Genomic DNA, 22577 nt, shown 5'->3' on the forward strand with positions numbered 1-22577 from the left:
CGTATTTTCCGACGTAATATTGACCATAAATCAAGGATAGATGGTCGCAAGCAGGACAGGCAAGGGTGAAGCGTAACGGACGTGGAACCTGTTAATGTGCTTGTAGAAATGCGCGATCGACAAGATCAATCGTTAATTATCTCGCCGCTTAAAAGCGATCATAGAAATGCCAAAACATGTCTAAGGGAACTTTGATGTAATTCCCATCATTACACGTTATCGGCGCTGTTTATCTGATCGAAGTGGTCTTCGTCAATGTGGCCAAAAATCTTCGTCGACATGCGGTATGCTAATGTTACGTCGTGTGCATAATGATAATGTTAACCCAAGATGCAAATTACCGTGGCAAGTCGCGGCATTCGTTTAGCAGCTAACACGAGATTCTTTATCATCTTACATATTTCTTTATTACAATCTCGGAAAAGTGTCTCCTGAATATCTAGCGATGACAAACGTAATTTTAAATTTCAAAATAATAGAATTAGAAATGATGATCGTCTACCGAATTCTGGTCATTCAAAAAAAAACCATCACAGTACGACGATTATATTCAAGTTACAAATTTTTTTTTATCATATCGTTATCATATCGTTTGTTTATTGAGAGAAAAGTGTTCAGTATTTACGATTTTAATTACATAGGAAAATAATTATGGTTGAGAACTCCATTTTTATAATTATTATTGCTATAATAGTCAGTAATAATGGATGTATTTATAGTTCTGTATAAAAATATAATAATACACGGTCGCTCCCAAAAGCGACTGCAAAATTATAGCCGTTTAACATTATAGCAGTAATAACTATAAAACTGGAGCTCCCAACTGTAATTATCTCTTACCATATAATTGCAATCACAAACACTTTTCTTTCTGTGTAAGATAACATCTCCTCAAGATCGCAAACATTATATATAATACATCAAATAGAACTCAAGATCAAATAATAACAGTCATCAATTATAATTTAATCAAAGATCAATACCGAGTAAATATAAGTTGTTAAATTTAGTAAGCAATAACTCTCTTACTAATTTAATATTTAACAACTTGTATTCGCTCGGTATTTACCTTTCAGTTGATGACTACACATCTACGATACATTGTTTCCAGCATCGCATACTATATTTAGAAACCAAGGTAACGTAAGAATGTGATGAAAAATTACAAAAGAAAAAGATCACAAATAGCGAGATAAATGTGTAGGTACACAATGCAATAAACGTATGGAAAAAGCAGAAAGAAAAGGAGGAAGAGAGTTCATTATAGTTTTCACTTCCATCGATACATGATTTCGATCTCGGATATAAAATTTGCAGTACTTACCACTGAATTCGGAATGGAAATATGTTTGATATTACATTACATAACCCGGGGAACTTATCGTTGCACGATAGAGTGAATGATGCCGCTCACGCAGGAGTCGGCGAGCCTTTTCCATGTGCTCGTGTGCTCATTTATTATTAACGTGAGTTATCGCATTTTCATAATCGGATACATGGAATATTCAACGGCGCGAAACGATTCGCCGATGATTTTCTGTAATTAAATGTTACAGTATTGCGTTTAACACGTGTTTTTCGCGCGCGCACGCGCGCGCGTGCGATCCGACGAAGTCGCAATTATCGCGGGGGCAACATTAATATCAGCTGTATTTATCGCTTATAATTATTGCGGCGCTATATTATTCGCGCGAGAAAGAATGGCGAGCGTGTATATGTACGATCGCACGAGCGCGTCAACGATACGATCGCGGCCTTTAATTTATGCTCGCGATTAATTCGATAATGTGTTCAATGAGGCGGATGAATAATTAAGTCGATGACCGCGATGTAGGTACCGCCGAGAACAAAGAATAATTAAATTAACGGAATTGCGAGATCTCGTTGGTAATGCGAGCTCGCGGTGTAATCTCGATGCGAGACCAAAATGTTCGACGCAACGTGAGAGATCGATGTGAATAAAAGAGATCTGTGTTATTTCATACCGATCTCGATGTCCCTTTGGACGAATAGACATAGTTCGTTAATCGAAACACTTTAAGGCTTGAAAAAACTTGAGCAAATAAAAGTGTCTAGCTAAGTTTAATGGATATTTCAATTCATCTCTCAGTGATAACTTAAATTTGCGACACAGTGATGAATAAGTTTAGATAATTTAGATTTTGATACTTTGAGTTAAGAATACTCAATTTTTTTACTCTGAATGTGAGTTTATAATGATTGAGACTAACAAGGCGGTTATAGTCGAAGTTTCAGTTTTCGACTATAATCGAAGTATGAAAGATGGTCATTTTGGACAAATTTTGTGAATTTGCTAGATTTCTTTATTTCCATCTGACCGCGTAATAAATTTTCCAATTTAGCTACGCAATCGAAAATAAGTTCAGGCAGTTTTTATATAATTCGAGATCAGACCGATGAGAATATAAATCAAACAAATAGTCCTATTTTCTATCAAAGCAGATCATAGTACTTAATAATACTAACATCTAAGTTTTTATAATTGGAAAAAGAAACGTATTTACAAAGATTTGTATATTAATATTCTTAAGCACTAAAATCCTCTTAGGCCGAAAATAGGATTACTTAATTCTCTTCATCAGCCAGTTTTTCTACACGTACATTCTTTCCACGTTTTGATAATCGCTTTCGGTAAAACCAAACCACAAAAGAGAATAATTACATCAAAGTCTTCCTCGAAAATTGACAAGTATCTTCTGCTGTACATAAATATTTCCTACATACATAAATATTTCGAGTCAATAATTTACCGTGTTACAGTCTATACTATTTAAACGTAAATGAACAACGTTTTTCTCTTGTAAACGTCATGCCATATAATAAATGTAATAAATAAAGTAGATAGCATATAATGAACATAATAAAACATCGAGAAAAGCCGAGAAAAATTTACTCGCATTACTTACCGCGGTGTCGGTCGGGAACGCAAAAACCCGTCGATCTTCCACCTCCTTCCTTGGCAAGTCCCCGCGGCGAGATACAGTTTGCGTCGGTTTTAATTAACGACTCATACATTTGCATGATTAGATCCTGAAACAGAGTTACGTGGTATCAGTATTCCGTGCATGGAAAACGACCACGGCGTTAACGCTGGGATTCCTCGCTCGCCGACGCACATAATTCTGTCCAGCGCGACGTTTATTTAAATATGTAAAAACATCCGTCTTTCTTCATTCTTTTCCTTTCGTTTCCTAAACGCGCACTTACATTTATATGTATCGTCGATTGATAATATTGTGTAAGTCGCTGGAGCAACGTAATTAGAGTAAATGTGTGCGTAAACAACAGATTGTGGCATGCACAATCAGGAAACAATGGACATTCTAATCGATAGATACCTATATCTGAAAAAACCGTGAAAATACCTGAGACAGAATGTTTGTATCTTCTCATGTTTTGAAGATCTAAATTACTAAGATTTGAAAATATTTTAGGTATTTCTGTATACACCGACAACGGAAATTATGTTTAATAGAAAAAAAGATTTAAATTTTGTGAATTAGTCTACAAAACAACAATTTCGTAAACTTTCAAATTTTTCAGATGAATATCAATTATGTGTCATAAAAAAAAAAAACGATGGGATTTAATTCGTAATATAAACTTAACATATTCGTAACTGATGACGCAATACTTTTTGCGAATTAAATTTAGCGTAAAACTACATCTTTTATTTATGACAGATGGCAATGAACGTTTACGTGTTAATTCATGCTTATTTCGTAACGTTTTTTTTAAAGATTTGTGTATAATAAATATAATTGACTCAAAATAAAAAATTCTATTGGATCAATATTTTATGTAAAACGTTATACTTCTTATTTTATTATTTTCTCTTTGAAAGAGAAATAAGTATTTCATATAGTTTTAATTTATATATTTTTAATAACTTTCTATGATTTTTAATAATAGTTTTATTAATTTTTTTTAGATCCACACACATTTTTGTAATTCAACGTCAATAAATATTCTTTAGTTTATTATTTTGTATCAGCTTCGTGCATAAATTAATTTTAATTTGAATTTCATATCGAATTCTGAGTTCTAGTTTTCATTTTTTAGCGGATCTGCTAAAAAAATGTTCATAAAAATTTGTTGATATCTCGATTAATAAATAGATACCCGGCTTTCAACGTACATTTCCTCGTATAAAAATCAATCTGCGCGCGGTATTAGTATAAAATACGATCGTGAATATGTTAATAATCTTTTAAAATTCGAAAACCAGTTTTTTACGATGCTTCTCAAAATGACAACTGCCCGCAACAGCTTTAGTGTCTGTCGGAATACGGGAAACCAGTATGCCGCTGTTATCAACTGCGAAATAAAGATCCACAGTATCTCGCTAATTCCAATTGTTTGCCTCGCGAGTAGATACTCATTGTCAGGACCAACGAACGATTTATTTCGTATACGCGTGAGAGGAGACGCGTGCGCGTTAAGAAGCGGGGAATCGGCTTCGGTGGAAATCATCAGCCGATTAGAGTGCAGATGTTCTCATACGGAGATTACGAGCCGTTTCCACCCTCTGCCACGACGATGCCATCATACGGGGTTAGGCTCGGCAGGGGCGGCGGAAAGTGGATATAACGTCATAGGGTAGGCTTGATTGAATTATCATGAGTGTTTGCGGAACGGCAGCCTGCAATTGAATTAGATGCGGGGCCTTTTCTATCGAAGCGCGTGGACATATATCAATGTCTAGACGCGAATTTCTGCGTCTTCCTTCTCCCCCTCCTCTCCTTTCTCTCTCTCTTTCTCTTTCTCTCTTTGGGAACAAAAGTTACTTACATTTTCTTACCTCCTTCGAATGCGATATTTGAAAAAACGAAATCAATCCAAATATATTTGTAGGATAAAACGTACAATAATAAGTATGGTATATGAAAACTATTCTTTTAACTTGAAGGAAATTGTCGCCAGAGTAAAATAATTTCAACCTTTCAGTGGGATACACTACGAGGGCAATGCACTTAGATTTGGCGTATCCAACATCCAATCCAATTTGATTGCTTATAACTTTAATAAAAATGGACATATAAACCAAACGAACGCGCGTACCTTTAACAAAATAAAGTTTTAAGCAATGGAAAAATATTGGAAAAACAGAGCCTTGTATTTCATAGCCAGAGTGGCACAAAAAAAGTTAATATTTATATATAAAACTGTTACGTTAAATATTTACTTATTACACTTTTAATATAACTTTTATATTTAAACAGCAGGTTTAAAAAAAAAATCAGAAATCGGCAGGATAGCGAGGAAAGTAATCGTGCGGAATTAGATCTGGTTTGTTATCGATGAAAACCGAATCGACAACGACATGTTGATACCGCAATTCTCGAAGCAGTTATCCGGACGTTCAGCTTCGGGCGGAGAGGGAACGCAATCGTTTGGTACACAGAGTTATCGATGATTGGAGAGATTCCTTGCGAAGCGTGTACGACGAAAAATCAGTGCATCCCGCGGATCAAAGACGTGCCGCTCGGTGAGAAAAAGGCGTCGCGTACCGAAGAACAAGACGTCTGATAACATTTCGCGGCTTATCGCGCAGTCGATTGATTAACCGGTCGACCGACACGATAAGGATCTCGACATCGGTATCTGTCGTCGCGTGACGCATCTCGAAACCACGTAATTTTGAAGACCTCAAACCCCAATGCTAAAATGTACAGGTGATAATAACGCTCTAAATTCATGCCGTGGTGATAATCATGAAATGGAGGAAACGAATAGAAATTAAAAAAGCGTTCTATAATACTGGCGATGAGGGATATCAATCAAGTTGTACTAGGAGCACTGCACACTGATAAGAAGAAAAGTTTCTAGTTGAATGTGAACGAATCAGAAAACTTTGATCATTTTAATTAGAATTCTAATTATATTTCTACTAAAAATATATACTGAAAAAAATTCCTGTAAATGTATAAGTAATATTTTCTTAAATAGTACTAAGTAAACATTTCCTCTCTTATTGCAAATAAATATTTAATAAACGCAAACATATATTGTTTGATTTAGATATTACTTTCTTTCTTTGAATAAATATTCATTTGTAATGAAGAAATGTTTACTCGGTATACTATTCAGGAAAGTATTATTGTACTTAAATTTAGGAATTTTTCTTTTAACGTAATAATAGAAATTCAATTAGAAAATTCTGATTTTCAACTAGACGCAATTAGACTTTTTTTTTCCAGTGTGGCACACATAGAAAAAAACGGTTTCACAGAAATACCTAAAAGAATATCTAAAAAATTAACTAGAGAGATACCAGGTCTGAAAATAATTTTATCTGGACCATTAAAATAATTATGTAGGACGCTGGTTGTTAGAATGTTAAAACTTTTTGCGGCATTGTTATCAACGCTTAAGCGGCGTTTCGCATAATTATTTCCATGGTCCAACAAAATTATTTTTATCTAGCTATAAATTTTTAGGCATTTCAGCAAAACTGTTCTTTCCGTGTAAAAAAACATGAGCAGGAAAATGCAGTCAACGAATTGCGACCAATCACAATCGAGAAAGGCAAAAATATAAACGATATAGCAAATAAAAAATGTTGCTTCGTTTTATACCGCTTACACGTTTCTGCGTGCTATTAAAGCTCTACCGCGCGTTGAAAAAGTTCCAAGTCGACGAAAAACCGCCCTGAAAAACGGGATCACGTTGTCGCTATTTGTATCGTAAGGACACGAACGTCGATAAACATGCCCGATCGTTCGTACAAGATTCAACATCATCGGTGTACACTTACAGGAAGTTAGTGTGCCACGCGAGAGATTGCCACGCAAAAATACGTTCGCGCGCTATGGTTTTATGGTGACGACCGTTTACGGGCCATTTGGTCGTTATTCTAGCTGGACGAAGAAGTCCAGAAGGCCCAGACCGGATCGGATCGGCCTGGACCGAAGATGTCCGGCGCCCGGCGCCAGACCCTCCGAGTCTCCGGTTTACAACACACCGGCGAGTATCGGACGTGGGGTCCTGTGCTTCCCGTTATTAGACCCCTCTAACGAGAGGGATCGCTGCCGCTGTGGCTCGAGAAGGCTTATCGTCGCTCGGGTCGCTTATAAAGAAGCGTAATCGTCGCTCGGACGCGGTGCGGTATATGTCCGATTTATCGTCGTTCTCGATCTCTCGCCCGGACGATTTTTCCTCTCGGAGAAATCGCAACGGGCTCTGGCTACGGGTGGTCATCCGGGTAACACTCTGTGGTCGGTCGCACACCACGATATACGCGTGCACTTGTCGCGCGATGAGCATATAGCGCGCGAGTTTCCCCGGACACAGCGAGGAACGCAGACAGGCGCGTCGTATCGTCCGTCTGTTTACCTAAGCCCGCGAGGCACGCGTCCGTTTTTTAGCGAGGCAAAAAGTTCGTATACGGTAGGACGGCCATAAAGTGCCGAGGCGATGTTTGACGAAAGGATTCCTCGGAGAATGTTTCGTTGGTTGTAAAAGATCTTCATATATTTCGCACCTTTACGCGAGGGGGAACTATGATTATGGGATAATAATTATCTGTTATCATATTCTCAGACTTGCTAAATATCGCTTTCGTTGTAAGACGAGTCGTTTATTAAAATGATCGCGTAATTTAGGAAAGTTTGTAAAACAGTGCGCGGCTGAGTCGAGACAACGACTGCAGTTTCATCTCGATCCGGATAAAGAAATTTGATTAAGCTTCTCTTTGTACAAATTAGAATAGACTATATTTATTTTCTCATGTTTTTTTCTCGCTAGTCTACATTAATAATGCATGCATAAATTTTGCACAGATGAAAATATTTAATTCTTTCCTTGTTTCTCTGTAACAATTCCATCGATATAACAGAGAAATCAGATATTTTTATTAAATTATCTAACGAAATACGATGGTGACCTTGAAAGTTAAGTATCGATGAGAAATTCAATGAGAAACTGCGATACAAAAATTAATCCTCACTGAGATTAATTATTTATAAATGTCGTATTACTTATTTGTGTAGAACAGTATCTGCTCGGAAAGGACGGTTTCATTGAGATAAAAAAAAATTAGACCTGCAGATGCAAATTGCACCGTTAAAATAATTATGTAGGACACTCGAACAGGATGATAATGCCATACAACGTTTGGATTTTCAGCAACTAGCTTCAGCGTCCAATATAATTATTTAGATTCAATCATGTCTATGCTTTAATCTATATCTAGCTAAATTGTTAGATACTTCGACAAAACCGTTATTTTCGTGTGGCAATTAGTATTAATTAACGTCGAGTTAAGGGCGAACGAGGGAAAAACTCTCCATCGAGACTAAACTCGAAATTCTGAAAGATAGAAATGCACGCCTGGTCGGCCCTTCGGTTATACCTATACCCACGTTATCACCGCCTTGTTTCTCGACGGCACCACAGCAAGCGCGCGTATGAAGCGCGAGGAAAAATGGAAGATAAATCAGTGCGTTGTCTCTCGCGCGATATTCCCATGCCACATCGGGTGCAGAGTGGATCACCACAGAACAACATGGGAGGGATGAGGCGCGACCGACTCGGAGTCGCACGAATTAGAACCTGCTCGGCGGCGACGTCGGGGCGCCGGGTGGACGCGCAGGAATGCTGGCCGGACTGATAAAAGTCCACGGCCAACACCTACATAAATTTCAACAGGGGATATCTGAGGACTGGCCTTTTCGTTCATTTAAACGTACGCCCTAAATTTAGTGTCGACCGCGCGGGTATCCGCGTATCGATAGAGCGGCGCCGAGGATGCTGCGTCCGGTCCATGCGCGCTTGTCATCTCGGGCCCGGACGTCTCGCCAGCGAGATCTCGCGTTGAATTCTAGACGATTAGGACCGTCGTTATTCTGGTAACGCAGGCGGATCTCTCTCGTGGCTGCGCGTGTGAAGCGCGCGTATTTTGCACGCACCCTCCCCAATTTATTCATAAACTTCATTCGCCGACCACAGCTAGTTTCTTGATTATCTTGGGATGCGTTCCATCTGACCCTCGCAACCCGCGAGCATTACTCGTCCTTGTTCAACATTCGATAAACAATAAAGACGAGACGATTCCATAAAAGCGTTGCAAGCGTCGAGTGTAACTTATAAGCACCCTCGGCATAGAAGATCGGCGGCAATAAACTTTCTTTCGTGCGACAATCGACGGGATTCAAATCGTATTTTTGTATCCGAACGTGGAATTATCTAATAATACCTTCCGATTATTTTGCCGAGCAAAATGCGTCCGTCACGAGAAGACAGGTGCGGGTTTTGGATTTACCCGAGCAGACATTGCGAAACGATTTCTGCATTTCTATACCGACGTGATACCGCTCGCAAATTACTTCTCCCGTCCCTGTTTCTCTTCCTCCTTTTTCTCATCGCTAAATACAGAGCCGAGCGTATACGCACTTACCGGGGGCGCGTGCATGCGTGTCCGTGCTGTACGCGCATTTGCGTTACATATTCGCCGGCTTGTACGCGCGTATCTTGGGCGGCCAGCTGCTCGAGAAGCGGATCGAGAAGCGCGAGAGGAGGCTGCCAACCGAGCGGGCTTGTAAGGTGCATTCCCTGATTCCGCTACGAAGCTGGCCGGTAAAAAAAGGGAAATAATTAGCGGAGGTGTTAATGAAATACCAAACGAACGCCGTGGGACACCGGGTCGGCGCCTCTGAACTGCCAACCAGACATCCTCGACACAAACCCCGGCGCCGCTTCCCCCTTCTCTCCTTCGTAGTAGCAAGCTACTCCGAGATATCTCCTTGTCCCTCTTCTCTCTCTCTCTCTCTCTCTCTCTCTCTCTCTCTCTCTCTGCTTTTTCTTCTTCTATCGCTGATACCTCCACCATTCCCCCCCGTCTCCTCTCCCCATCCTTTTCTTCTTCGTCTTTCTCTACTTCAGCATCTTTACATTTCTTCGCCGCATCTATCTGCATCTCCCTTCCTCTCATTTTTCTTTTCCTTGTCCCATAGAGCGATCTCCGCGTTTCTTTTTAATGTTTTCTTCTCTCTGTCTGAAAATAACGAGCTTGAAAACTCGGAACTCTGCGTATCGGCGAGAGTTCTCGCATTTTAAATGAATCGAACGTAGATTTTGTTGTCGTGGGAAAATGCTCGTTGCGAATAACGTTTCAGAGTGAACGTTATTTGTAAACAAATAGTTGTATCTTTTTATATATTTTTTTATATACATATATAAATTGAGGGTTTTTATCGATACAGTATAATGCCGAATTAAAGTTTACGATACCAAACATAATTCGCACGTCGAACGTTGAAACGTCAAATATTTACATTCTAAAAGATGTATTATATTTTAGTATTAACGAGTCGGATCTAGAGATTAAAACGATAAAAACGAAGAAATGGTAAAATACAGCCCTTGACACATATATATATACAGTACTTGAAGTTAATCGTCGCATAGATAGATGACGATATCATGTTTAGCGATATTATCACTTTTATGAAAAAGAACGGACAAAAAGAATATCGCGGCGTTCACCAGCACAAAATACGTGACCTACAACTCTCAATGGAGAAAACGACCCGCCACCCACATTCGGCCAGTAGCGAGCCGATCTAAAATCGTTGCAGTCTTAGCTCTCTTTTATCTACAAGAGAGGAAAGAGAGAAGGACGGCGGTGTGGAGAAGAGGGGGAGGACCACCTTGCCGCATGACATTATTATCCTTCGGCGTGTTCCGGAGATCGAGTTTTGCCACCGATCAATCGTGACGAGGGCCAGGCAGCACATTCTCCCTGTCTTTATCGACGCGACTCCGCCATGCACTTCTCCCGTGAATAAATTATATCTCGGCTCGGGCTGGCGTGAACCGTACCGTTGATACGCTTTTAACTTTTTCTGGGCACTCTCGACGGTCAACACTAAAAAAGGCATCACGCGGCTACGTCTCGCATTTCTTTCAACTATACAGAACCCGCACAATGCGCTGCACCTTCAAATAAAATTTCCATATTTAGAGGCATATTTATAAATATTAAATATGTATACGAACAAGAGAGATAGATATATAAGGGAAGAACGATCGATGAGATACTTCAAAATTAAGTTATATGCAGATTTGAAAATAATTTTGTTGGATCATCAGATTAATTATATGGAAAACATGAGGAAGCGGCACAAAAAAATTTGATATCCCAGACTGGGATAGATTAAGTGTTATAGATAATTCTTTTGATAGTTCACAACAAAATTATTTTCAGATCTGTACACTTTTTTGGATACTTTAGCGTTCTTTTCTTATACATTTCCTACATTTCCTTTGTATTGACATTTGATGTCATGTTATAAATATCGAATAAACGAGAACTCGACATACGAAGTCGGCGTTGTAGAAAGAGCTTAAACTATACAAAATTGCATTGTGATTGCGATTAAGATTCGATGGCGTGATGTGCGACAGAACTCTAATACAGTTATATCAATCGACGCGTCGTATATGATTGCAACATTAACGGGGGATTAACCTTCCATGTACCGAAAGATATCCATCCACCATAATTGGATGGTAATTATTATTCCTGTCATATCATGTGGAAGTTTTAAGTATGAATTGCAAATTACAATCGTAATCTGTCGCCTGGCTCATTATTACTCATTAATGTCAACGCAACGTGATCCGTACCAATAATCGGCTTGCTGGGAACGAACGATGACGAAAAATTAATGGCTTTTAGGATGACAGAGGAAGAGAGAGAGAGAGAGAGAGAGAGAGAGAGAGAGGAGAGGAGGAAAAGGGATAGCTGTCACAAGCTATAAAACGTCAAAATTGTATTATACTTTAATACGGATTCACCTGAAAATTTCAAATCAGCGCTCAATTATCATAATTGTTCCCTGCTTTTTTTACAACGCGGAGAAAGATTATTTTATCATTAAGTATGATAATTTTCTCACTTTGTAATCTCGGAACAATGCGATTAGCGTAATTTCTCCTCCGCGGGAACGTTTCGAAATCACAGATCTTCTTTCGAAAGGTTAACAGATTCGGGTCGGCCGAAATATACGCTTCATGCCCGGTAATTCCGGCGGCATTATGCCCGTATCACACTAGCGATTGAATATTGCGTCTGCGTTCGCGATTGCATCTTTTAACCAATCAGACGAGACCTGTTGGCCAGCAGCTTCTTTTTGATTGGTTGAAAGACGCGAACGCAGACGCGATCTCCAATTGCCAGTGTGATACGGGCATTAAATCGTTCGCGTCCACGCGAGCAAGACATGTAACGAAATAACGGCAAATACGCGATCGGTATCGCTCGAGGATATGATTTCAAATTAGGCGGGAGGGAAATAGATCGGGCTGTGCGCTCGCGTATTACAGAGGAGACGCGCGCTTCTGGCGCAATGGGTCGTATACGCATCAGCTCGGAGGATCCGAGCCCGAGATACGAGGTGGTTGTCGTCTCTGGGAGCTAATGGGATGCCGCCGACACTCTCTGCTGGTCCGAGTCCCTTTGATCCTGACCGACCTTGCCCTCGCCTCCCAGTGACTCTCGTCCCCGTCTCGTCTCCGGTTTCTCGCTCGTTTCTTTCTTCCTCTCTTTTTTTTTTTCCTCGCGTGCGTACCCACCCTGACCTTATCCACTGGCCGGTCGGGAATTTTCATGACAGTCGCGGGAGAATCTCGCGTCTACACGCGAGTGTAAAGTACACATCCAACCCCAGAGACTCGCTCTAATAAGAGTCTGGATACGAGTCGTAATTTTGTATGCAAGTAGTAGTTTTAACAAAATCGATAAGTGAAAACACTTATATTTATTATTTCTTCCTCTTGTTCGTTTTGTTCTATTTTTTTTCTCTCTCTGGGGAATTGTTAAAACATAGCGGACCGATCAAAAGTCTTCTTTTCCAGCTTTCTTGTTTTCTCGTGTCCAGACTCTTATTAGAGAGTCTCTGTATCAAACGCGAGTCTGTATTCTGCGCGCTCCATTTAAGCTCGCAGATCTCGACGACAATGCGGTTGTACGAGAATAACAAAGGTCTTTCATCCTACGACTTTTATGGTCTTCGAGAAGACCACATTTATAGTCTACCAATTTTATATTAAAATTATTATTTTATTTTACTTTTTACGTTCACCACTACATGGAAAGAAGGATTTTGCTGAAGTAGCTAAAAATTTTACTATAGTTATAGATCTGAAAATAATTTTGTTGAATCATCACAAAACAATTATATAAGAAACTCAAGCTGATTATCAGGATATCAAATATGTTTGCAGCGTTGCTCATCTCATGCTTGAGTTTCCTATGTAATTATTTTTAAGGTCCAACGAAATAATTTTCAATCTGTTTACTGTTCGTACAACCGGTTGCTTTAAAGTTTAAAAAAAGACTATATCATTTTTCCTGAACGGTAAAATATTTGACTTAGGTAATGGTAATATTGCGATGCATTTTGTAGACTGTTTTATCTAAAACCAAGCTCTTTTTGCACTTATATATACTTAACCATGACGAAGGTGACTCTATCTTCGAAAATAATTATTTGAACCAGTTAGCTGTAATTAACGTCTAATTATACTTATCAGTTGATAAACGGAATGACAGTGCGTGACTAATTTTCACCTCGAACGTGTATAACGAAAATGTGAAAATTGTACAGTAGTGACGTGTCAAGTACTCGAGGTGTGTGTGATGGGTTTAAAGTTAATTTTTAGAGGAAGTTTATTTTTAAAATCGTATACGTCTTTCCTTGAGTAATATTTGTTATATAATAATTCATTATTTTATTGCATTCCTTGCCTCAAAATATGATACTCTTTTAGCACCACACATGGCTTTCACGTTCCGTAAAGGTTAATATAATGTCATTTATAAATAATATTTATGAATAAATTATACAGAATGTTCACATAAATAAATTCAATAAAGGACTATATTAGTTGTTCCCTTTGTTGTTGTCAACATTTAAAGCGTTTTCCACATGAATTCTCTTAAACGATATTTAATTTCTTCGTGGAATTAAGAAAATATTGTCATGGTGCTAGAAATCAGAGAAAAAATTCTTGAATGTGTAACACACACAGGGTACAACTAGCTGCTCTCTTTGTCTCTCGTTTTTTAAACTAAGCATTTTTATTATTGTACAATTTCTTATAATTGTTCGCGTTTTCAACGCACATACTGAAAACATTGAAAAAACGATTTTGCTGAAGTACCTAAAAATTTAGATAAATACAGATCTGAAAATAGTTTTGTTGAACCATCAAAATAATTATGTAGAAATCGCTACAAGCATGATGAGCAATACAAAAAGTTTTGACATTCTAGCAATCAATTTCAACGTCCTACATAATTGTTTTGATGGTCCAACGAAATTATCTTCAAATCTGCGTCTAACTAAATAAAATGTTTACACATTTCAGCAAAACTGTTTTTTTTTTCTACGCGCTTAAAATCATCGCTATATTCATAACACACGGATATCTAAGCGTGTAAGATGCGTTTGATATAGAATCTATTTATAGAGATGAAGACATACACACTCCCTATATAGGCAAACCATGCATCGAAGAACTATGTACCTCATATTTAATAATTAAACACGGAAAAAAACAGTTTCATTGAAATATCCATTTAAAAGTTTAACTTTATACACAGACCTAAAAATAATTCTGTTAGAATTCCGTTAACATATACAGCTCAAGCTGGTTAGTAAAAATGAGCAAGATGCTTAAGATCTCAACACAATTGTTTCGACGGTCCAACCAAATCATTCTCCTATCTACCTCTCGAGCAAAATTTTTAGATAATACTTCAGTAAAATCGATATCCTTATATTATAATAATACGCGTGTCTCGTGATAATATCCATCCACTCCCGTAATGATACCTATACGCACCGTTCAAATTCGGTGAAAATTTCACGCGAGTGAAATACGGACACCCCTTCGCTCGAGGGATCGGCGCGGCGTCGTCGGCGAGGAGGAAAGAAAAAAAAAGGAACCGACGTCCATCGAGCGAACGGACTCCGCAAATTCCCGGCCACCGCACCGAGCCACGTCAGGGCGCAGAATCCGGTGTGACGGACGCCGCCGATTGCGGACGGTCTCGCCGTCGGAACTCTGGGCGGAGTTCCGGCGGCGAGACGGTAGATGCGCGCCGCCCAGGCGTGTACGCCCCTGACGGTCCTCGACGCGCCTTCCTTGGCGCACTCCTCTCCTCGTGGCCGCCGAGCTCACGCACTCGCGTGACAATGCGTCTCGAAGGAAACGTAGAGAGCTCTGGATGTACCGGAGTTACAGCGCAACCCTTTGATCCGAGCCGACCCTTCCTATCACTGCAGGTCCAAGGGTGTAACAAAAAGTCACTTCGATGTACCTTTAGATGTGCAATTCATTTTCCGAGTAAAAGTAACACGCTGCATATGCAAATGTGGATATACACATATTGAAACGTATTGTACAGTGTCATGTTTACACGGGAAAGTAAATAACACATGTACCATTTTTACACACATTTCGACTTGCAGTTTGGAAATTTTGCCGCTATTTTTGACCCGATGGTCTATCGTTGGATAAGTAACTAATAAATAATAAGGAAACTTAGATAAATAAGCCAAAGAATAAATATATAGCTTATTCGGTCTGTTCTTTTATTCTTGCATTAGGACTCTCTCTCTCTCTCTCTCGCTTTCGCCAAACGTTAAACGTATGTATCTATCTCACTTTAATGTTCCAAAAGGGTACACTATGTTCAGCCACAGAGGAAACAGATCTTCACTCTTTAATACAATATGGTTATTAGATTATAAACATGGCGGACTTTTGCGTTACTCTGGTACATATCTAGAGCTTTAGAGGAAACGCCATATGTCGCACGATACCCGATTTTGATTTTTGAGCCCGACCCTCGTCGCAAGCTCTAATTTTTTTCGTACCACTGACAGCGCTTTCGACCCGCAACTCCCCACTGCTCTGGCTATGAATTATAATTATACCATACTCTCGTTAAGTGGATTAATTTAACCGCGAGCTAACCTCTGGTGCTCCGATAATTTTTTTTAAATATAGCTTCCATACTGCTGCAAGACCAACGGTATGGATGATATATTGAATTGCTCTTTTCGGGAGACGTTAAATATTTATATAGAAAATTTATGCAGAGCATATTTATATCGACGATATTTATTTAAATACGATAAATTGATCGTTTTAATTATATTTTGAAGTTTAATTATATGTCTCGGTAATACATGTAATTTTATAGAATGTATGTAATATTATAAATATTTTCGAGGATAATTTCCAACATAAAACAAATTTCTCTTCGTAGATTTGTTACATATTAACACATTCGCGACCGTACTGCATGCATTTACTGCTATTCCCTTATATAAACGTTAAGTTTTTTTATAGAAATATTAATAAATGTTTATTTGCAAATAATAGAAGGTAAATCAAAAAGTAAAAAGACATATATTTATATAATTTTCATTTTAATGAAAATAATTTATGTATGAAGACAAAATAAAATGATAAACAGTAGAATATTTATTAATATTAAATTATAAACAAAAATCTAAATGAAATAAATAAATTTAAATAATATCGATATATTATGATCAAAAATATGTAAATTAAACTATGAAATTTTTCCTTAAACAATTATATTAATAAAACAGAAAATAATAAAATAATTATACAGATCTTACAAAAGAGAGAAATTGATGAAATAAGTATAATAAAAGTGACACAAATTAAATTAAACTTAAACTTTGGAGCTTCTTGTTTACCATAAAGCTCAAAATGGAAGAAAAATTTTTTTATAGTAAAAAAAATGCGCATTATAAATTGTTTACTTTTTAAAATTTTCTTTATATATTATTCTATAAAATCTATCTTTTTTGAAATTACTACTATATTTAAATAAGATTTACCTTATATGAAGAGTATACTTCAATTGATCTGTGACATTGATCTATTACCTAAATTTGATAAATTCTCAGTACAACTCATTGGCGATTATCTTTCTTCGATAACGCATTCGTACGCACTGATTTTATGGAAGGTGCGGCATCATACGATTCAGAGACGTATGCGAAAACGGGCGACAAAAAGTTATAAAATGCTTCGCCGATCATTGAATTTCGTTGGAACATGAATTTCTCACCTTCCTTTTTACTCAAACTATACTAAAGAAAAAGAGCGCACGAATTTTTCGTACCAATCTCGTTTCAGTATTCTTTTATTTCGATTTACGTTAATTATACTTTGTACATTTTTCATGTTTTTTTTCCTACGAAAATATATATATAAGTGAATTATAATATAGATACTAATTTCTAAAAAAAATTCTTTTTTCGTTCAATTAACGATGCAAATGGGTGCGTAGATATCCTTGTTACCTCTCTGGTGCGATTCCATTGCGTAAGCTTTATCCGCGAAATCACTGATAACGCGTAAGCAATGACAGGACAGATTGAAGTATTGATTTTATTTTCGTTTGTCGGCCGCTTCGCCGGTCATATTTAGATGTAGTCGATCGCTATTTCGCGACCAATACATATCTAACGAGTGATCGACGATAAGATCGATCGATCGCACATTTGGTTATGTTTTAATTCAAGTTCGCGCGTCACTCGTGAAATGCATTTCTATTTATCACGAGGCGGATTTCCCTTTGTGTGCTTTCACCGCAAACATATATCGCCTCGAGATAACAGGAGGCTGTTATTTCACGTTATTATTCAACATTAAATTCTCTCCGAGGGAATATATCAAAAGATCATATCGACCATGACTTTCATCAAAGTGATCTTTAAGAATTTCGAAAACTCGAGATCTGTTTTTGAACGTTGTTAAATATCGAATCGAAGGAGCAATGATAATCCAATCCCTCGAGTTTTAAATAACATTTTATTATTTTTCACCTTCACGTGTGTCTAGATCCATTCATTGTTATAGTTGGATTAAAAGCGAACATCGTCCATGATATTTGTATGTTCTTAATAAATAAATAAACTATCAAGAGAATATATTGAATTTGATTCAAATTTAGAGGCAATTAACTAATTCTGTAACTCTTAACGACTGTAACTGTTACAGTTGTTGAAGAGTTACGAATAGGTCCCTAAATTTAAAACAAATTCAATTTATTATCTGGAGTTAAATTGTTTAACTCGATTGTTTCAGTTAAATTAATGATCTATTGAGTAGAAGCGGTAGAGATTTATAGAAATGATTCAAAATAACTCAAATTGGATATAATTTGACGTTATGAATTTAACGGTGCAAAAATGACAATTTCGAACCTCGTTACATTCAGGATGAAAGATTACGATTCAGCGTAGCAATCATACGTATGTAACTTTTCAGAGCAAAAACATGAAAAGTGAGAAGTTTTATCATTGAAGATAATGTGGAGAAATTTTTCACAGTTCCGTCCTAAGGAAAAAGTTACATGATCGTTAATCTGATTGTGCACTATTAAACATATAATATAAAGTTATACCTAATGTGAGTTATTTTTTATCATTTCTATCGTCACTGTTTCTACTTAATATTTCATTAATTTAACAAAACAACTGGAGTTGAACAATTTAACCCAAGATAATGTATTAAAGACTCAAATTTAATTAATCATTTACTAAGCGTGTACAGTAATATGGACGTTGTTTACTTTGAAACTAACCACAGAAATGGATTGATTCAAATTTTGACATATAGATGGAAATTAAAAATAACAAATTCCAGCGAGGCTGAATTGCCATCACTTTTTTTTCTTCGAAAGCTAACAAAATTAAGTTTTTTTTGGAGGGGGGGAAGGGAGAGGGACAACAAGTTTCTCCTTTTTCTTCTTTCAAAGTAGACCGATTATTTGTGTTTCAGAAGGCAGGAGCTCGCTCTGCGTTGGCTGCGGTGGTCGAATTCACGACCAGTGGATTCTGAGGGTAGCGCCTAATCTCGAATGGCACGCGGCGTGTTTAAAGTGTGCCGAGTGTCAACAGTTTCTGGACGAGAAATGCACCTGTTTCGTGCGGGACGGCAAAACTTACTGCAAGCGCGATTACGTTAGGTAAGTCACGTCGACGCTTTCTTTGAAAGAACTTCACGTTAGAAAGTCGGACAGGGAAACTTCCTTTGAGAGGTCAACCCTACAGCCACACGAAGAAAAAAATAAGGAGGAATCTTCGCCAACGGATTCACAAACCACGAACGTTCGATTTTTCGACATAGTTTTTCGGAGCGTCTTTAAAGGAACGAGAAAATGTTTATACTTTCACACCCGAAGAACAGTCGACAGAAAAGTCAACAGAAACTCAAAATGATGACATTATTTTGATTTTAATTTGACGCCAGTAAGCAGTCAACTTTCGTAACCAAAAATCATCATTTTGACTTTTACGATGTCAAAATATATAAGTTATTTTTGCCTTCTCCCTGACTCGGTGTATTTCTTGGGCAGTTTGTGTTCGACACTTCATCTTCCGGTCGTTTGACGCCACGCAATTAACTCCTCACGATTACGAGAGCGACAAAATTGCGCGATGACGTGATACGTACGTCAAGCGGAAGCCGTCTCATCGTCCAATGGTTAAGTGTCGCTACTTAACGAACGAATTCTACGAAGAGGTGAAACAAGAGGCACTCGCGGTTGAGAGAGGCCCCCGGCCTCACGATCGCAGTGCAATATGGTAATTAATGCAAAACCGTGCCTCTTGTCACTGCGGCCGCTACATTCTCCGGCGACACGCGATACGCTCTTTCCGATACGCATTTGCAAACGCTCGCGATTGGGAGGCAGAGAGGGGGGGAGGGGAAGGAAAGGGGGGGAAAAAAGAGGAAAAGGAGGAAGAAAGAAAGAGAAAAATGGTCGAGAGGGACAGAGATCGGTGAAGGAGAGGGTGACAGAGTCGAGAAAGTCCAGGGTATTTTTATCCGAGGTATACACGTGGAGTGCGGCGCATAAACGCACACGCACGCACGCACGCACGTATGCCCCACACCGTCACTGTCACGACGTTGCGTGCGTTGGCGCGTGCAAAAAAGGTGCGCGCCAACTATATGCTCGCGCGAGCGAAAGAACTCGCGGGAGTTTAAGCTCGCGACTTAATGCGACGAAGCGATGCGTGGCATTGATCGACACCACCCCGACATAGTGATGGTTATTACTGACGCCGCGGTTGAAACAGTCGATCCATTCGTAATAGTAGACGTATGGCATAGTCGATACATGTAGGGAGACCACTTGAAGTCTCCTCGATCGCGGCTATCGCGGTTTAAAACTGCGAGAAATATCGAGCAAAGCTTTCGATGGTCACGGAATTACGTAACCTTGAGGGTTAAGCAGCTTTTGCCGACTTGAAGTCTGGAAAGTTTGAGTGAAAATTTTATATATGTATACACGAAGCTTTTTTTCCATTAATTTTTAATTAATTTCCGGAGACGGACGCGGAAATTAATTTAAGAAAAATTCACTTTTTTGTATTAACGATGTTCACATTGTTGAGACTTACATTGAGAGAAAAATGTATAACTAAATTTTAAGATTTGTTTGAATAGTGCCAGTCTAAATCTAAATTTATTTAGTACAAGAATCGTTAATTTGATTCTCCTATTATTATTTTTTATTTAGTAAATATTTATTCTTCGTAAGTAAATATTATATTAGTACTATTCCACTAATTATTTATTAAAAGTTAGTACATTTTCTTTGAGTGTGGGTATTTTTAAAAACTTTGCGTTTTGATTTATAAATATATTCTTATTATATATGTTGGCGATTTACAATTATTCATTGAGAGAATAAAGCTTGTATGTATAACGTCATCAAAATATTTAATATGAACTGTTTATTAAGTGAAACGTAAGGTTGTATTGTTCTGAAGGTTGATAATCAATTTCTTTCTATTATAGATTTTCTATTCTCCGATGGTGACAGAATGACAGACATGCTTTAATAACGAGCCTATATATAATCGAATCAATTATCATAATTGATTTTGCATTGCTTACATTCAATTTAATGTGGTGTTACTAAATTAATTGAAGTTATTGTATTCGCTTCACTGTTACGTCACTTTCGATGGCAAAAATAGGGACGGGGATGTCTGAAAAAGACGCATCTCTCGCACGGACGGGAATTTCTTTCCTTCTCTTTTTTTTTTCTTCGTCGTTCAGGACGGTAATGCCATCAAATAACCCATCGGCACGAATTCGACCTGGACCAAATATTTTTCCCTGCCGAGGCAGCGGGTTTATTTGCGCTGATCCATCGAACGTCGTCGTAACTCGAAGAAGACTGGCGTATCCGGCTGCGGACTCGAGCGACAGCGATGACAGCCGTTTGTTGTTGCTGTCGCTTTCGTTCAAAAGTTCAAATTAGCAAAGTATAACTCCCTCCTCATACGTCATTCTGGGTGTTCCCGGTGTCGGCACAATTTCCGGCACAAATGCCAACGATCACGAAAGTGTTATGATTGTTATGTAAAAAATAATTACGTATAAGTCAATGCATAAAAAATTCACTGTAGTGTGATATATATATATATATGCATTGTAGACATATAATTATTGTATTTGTATATATCGTATTAATATTTATGTGTATTCATATTAATACTATATATAAATTTAATACTTCTGTATATAAATATATACGTATATTAAATTATAATTATATGCATATAATTATATATAATTTATATATTTCTAAACTGCAGGCGATTCAAAGCCAGTGATTCTTTTGATTTATGGGCCTATTTTGCAGAAACTTACAAATCGTTAATTTTGGTTAAAGTTACATGATTTTATTTCGATTACGCTACGGGGATGTGAATCTCACGCATAAAAAATACGCCAAAACGTCTCTCAGTGTGCATAACAAAGTTTATCGACTTTGAAAAATAAGTATAGTAACGATGGTAACAATAGAAATGTCTATTGTACACGATCGTCAATTACGCGATGGGCAACCATTAATCCCACGTTACACCGCCATCAATTTCACTCACATTACCACATTTTTTTTTCAATTTCAATGATGTAAATTGGACATTTCATTATATCCTGTGCTGGACGGTTCGCGCACGGTTTATTTATTGAATTTATATGTATATACAAATACCTATATATATATATATATATATATATGTGTATATGTATGTATAAAAAAGGCCCTCAGTGTACTGCGTACAGAAATAAATATACGATGCGACAATAAAGTCACTTTAGTCCAATTTATGTTTCTCCACTTTGCATTTATCGGATTTAGAACAGAGCTTTTTATTTCGCCAACTGAAAATGTTTACAACTTCGCAATGTGATAAAATAGAAAATAATGAATGGAAATTTATCAAAAATAACGCGTAAATAATGAAAAAATAAACGTTATAATTCATCCTGCTCGATATTAGAACGGCACGGGTACAAACGTTGGAGCAGATAATCAGCTATTATTTCACAATGAGTAATATGGATCAACAATTATCAACAATTTATCAGAACTGAATTTACGTACATTTCGTCGATAATCAATTTTGAATTTCCATCTAAATAGGTATATCAATATAAATAAAGTAATTAATTAAAGATTAATATAAAATTCT

General features: G+C 37.6%; 1 protein-coding gene across 1 annotated transcript in view; it reads left to right on the forward strand.

Annotated features, from left to right (window-relative positions):
• tup (LIM1_Isl and LIM2_Isl domain-containing protein tup) overlaps positions 1–22577 on the forward strand; it is a 42110-nt gene that overhangs the window by 6896 nt on the left and 12637 nt on the right. Inside the window, exon 3 of the mRNA XM_018550754.1 lies at positions 18859–19045. Within this exon, the coding sequence (XP_018406256.1) occupies positions 18859–19045 (187 nt within the window). The remainder of the gene's footprint in view (positions 1–18858; positions 19046–22577) is intronic.

Source organism: Cyphomyrmex costatus, unplaced genomic scaffold (genome assembly GCF_001594065.2).
Source record: "Cyphomyrmex costatus isolate MS0001 unplaced genomic scaffold, Ccosl1.0 scaffold1275, whole genome shotgun sequence".
Classification (NCBI taxonomy): domain Eukaryota; kingdom Metazoa; phylum Arthropoda; class Insecta; order Hymenoptera; family Formicidae; genus Cyphomyrmex; species Cyphomyrmex costatus.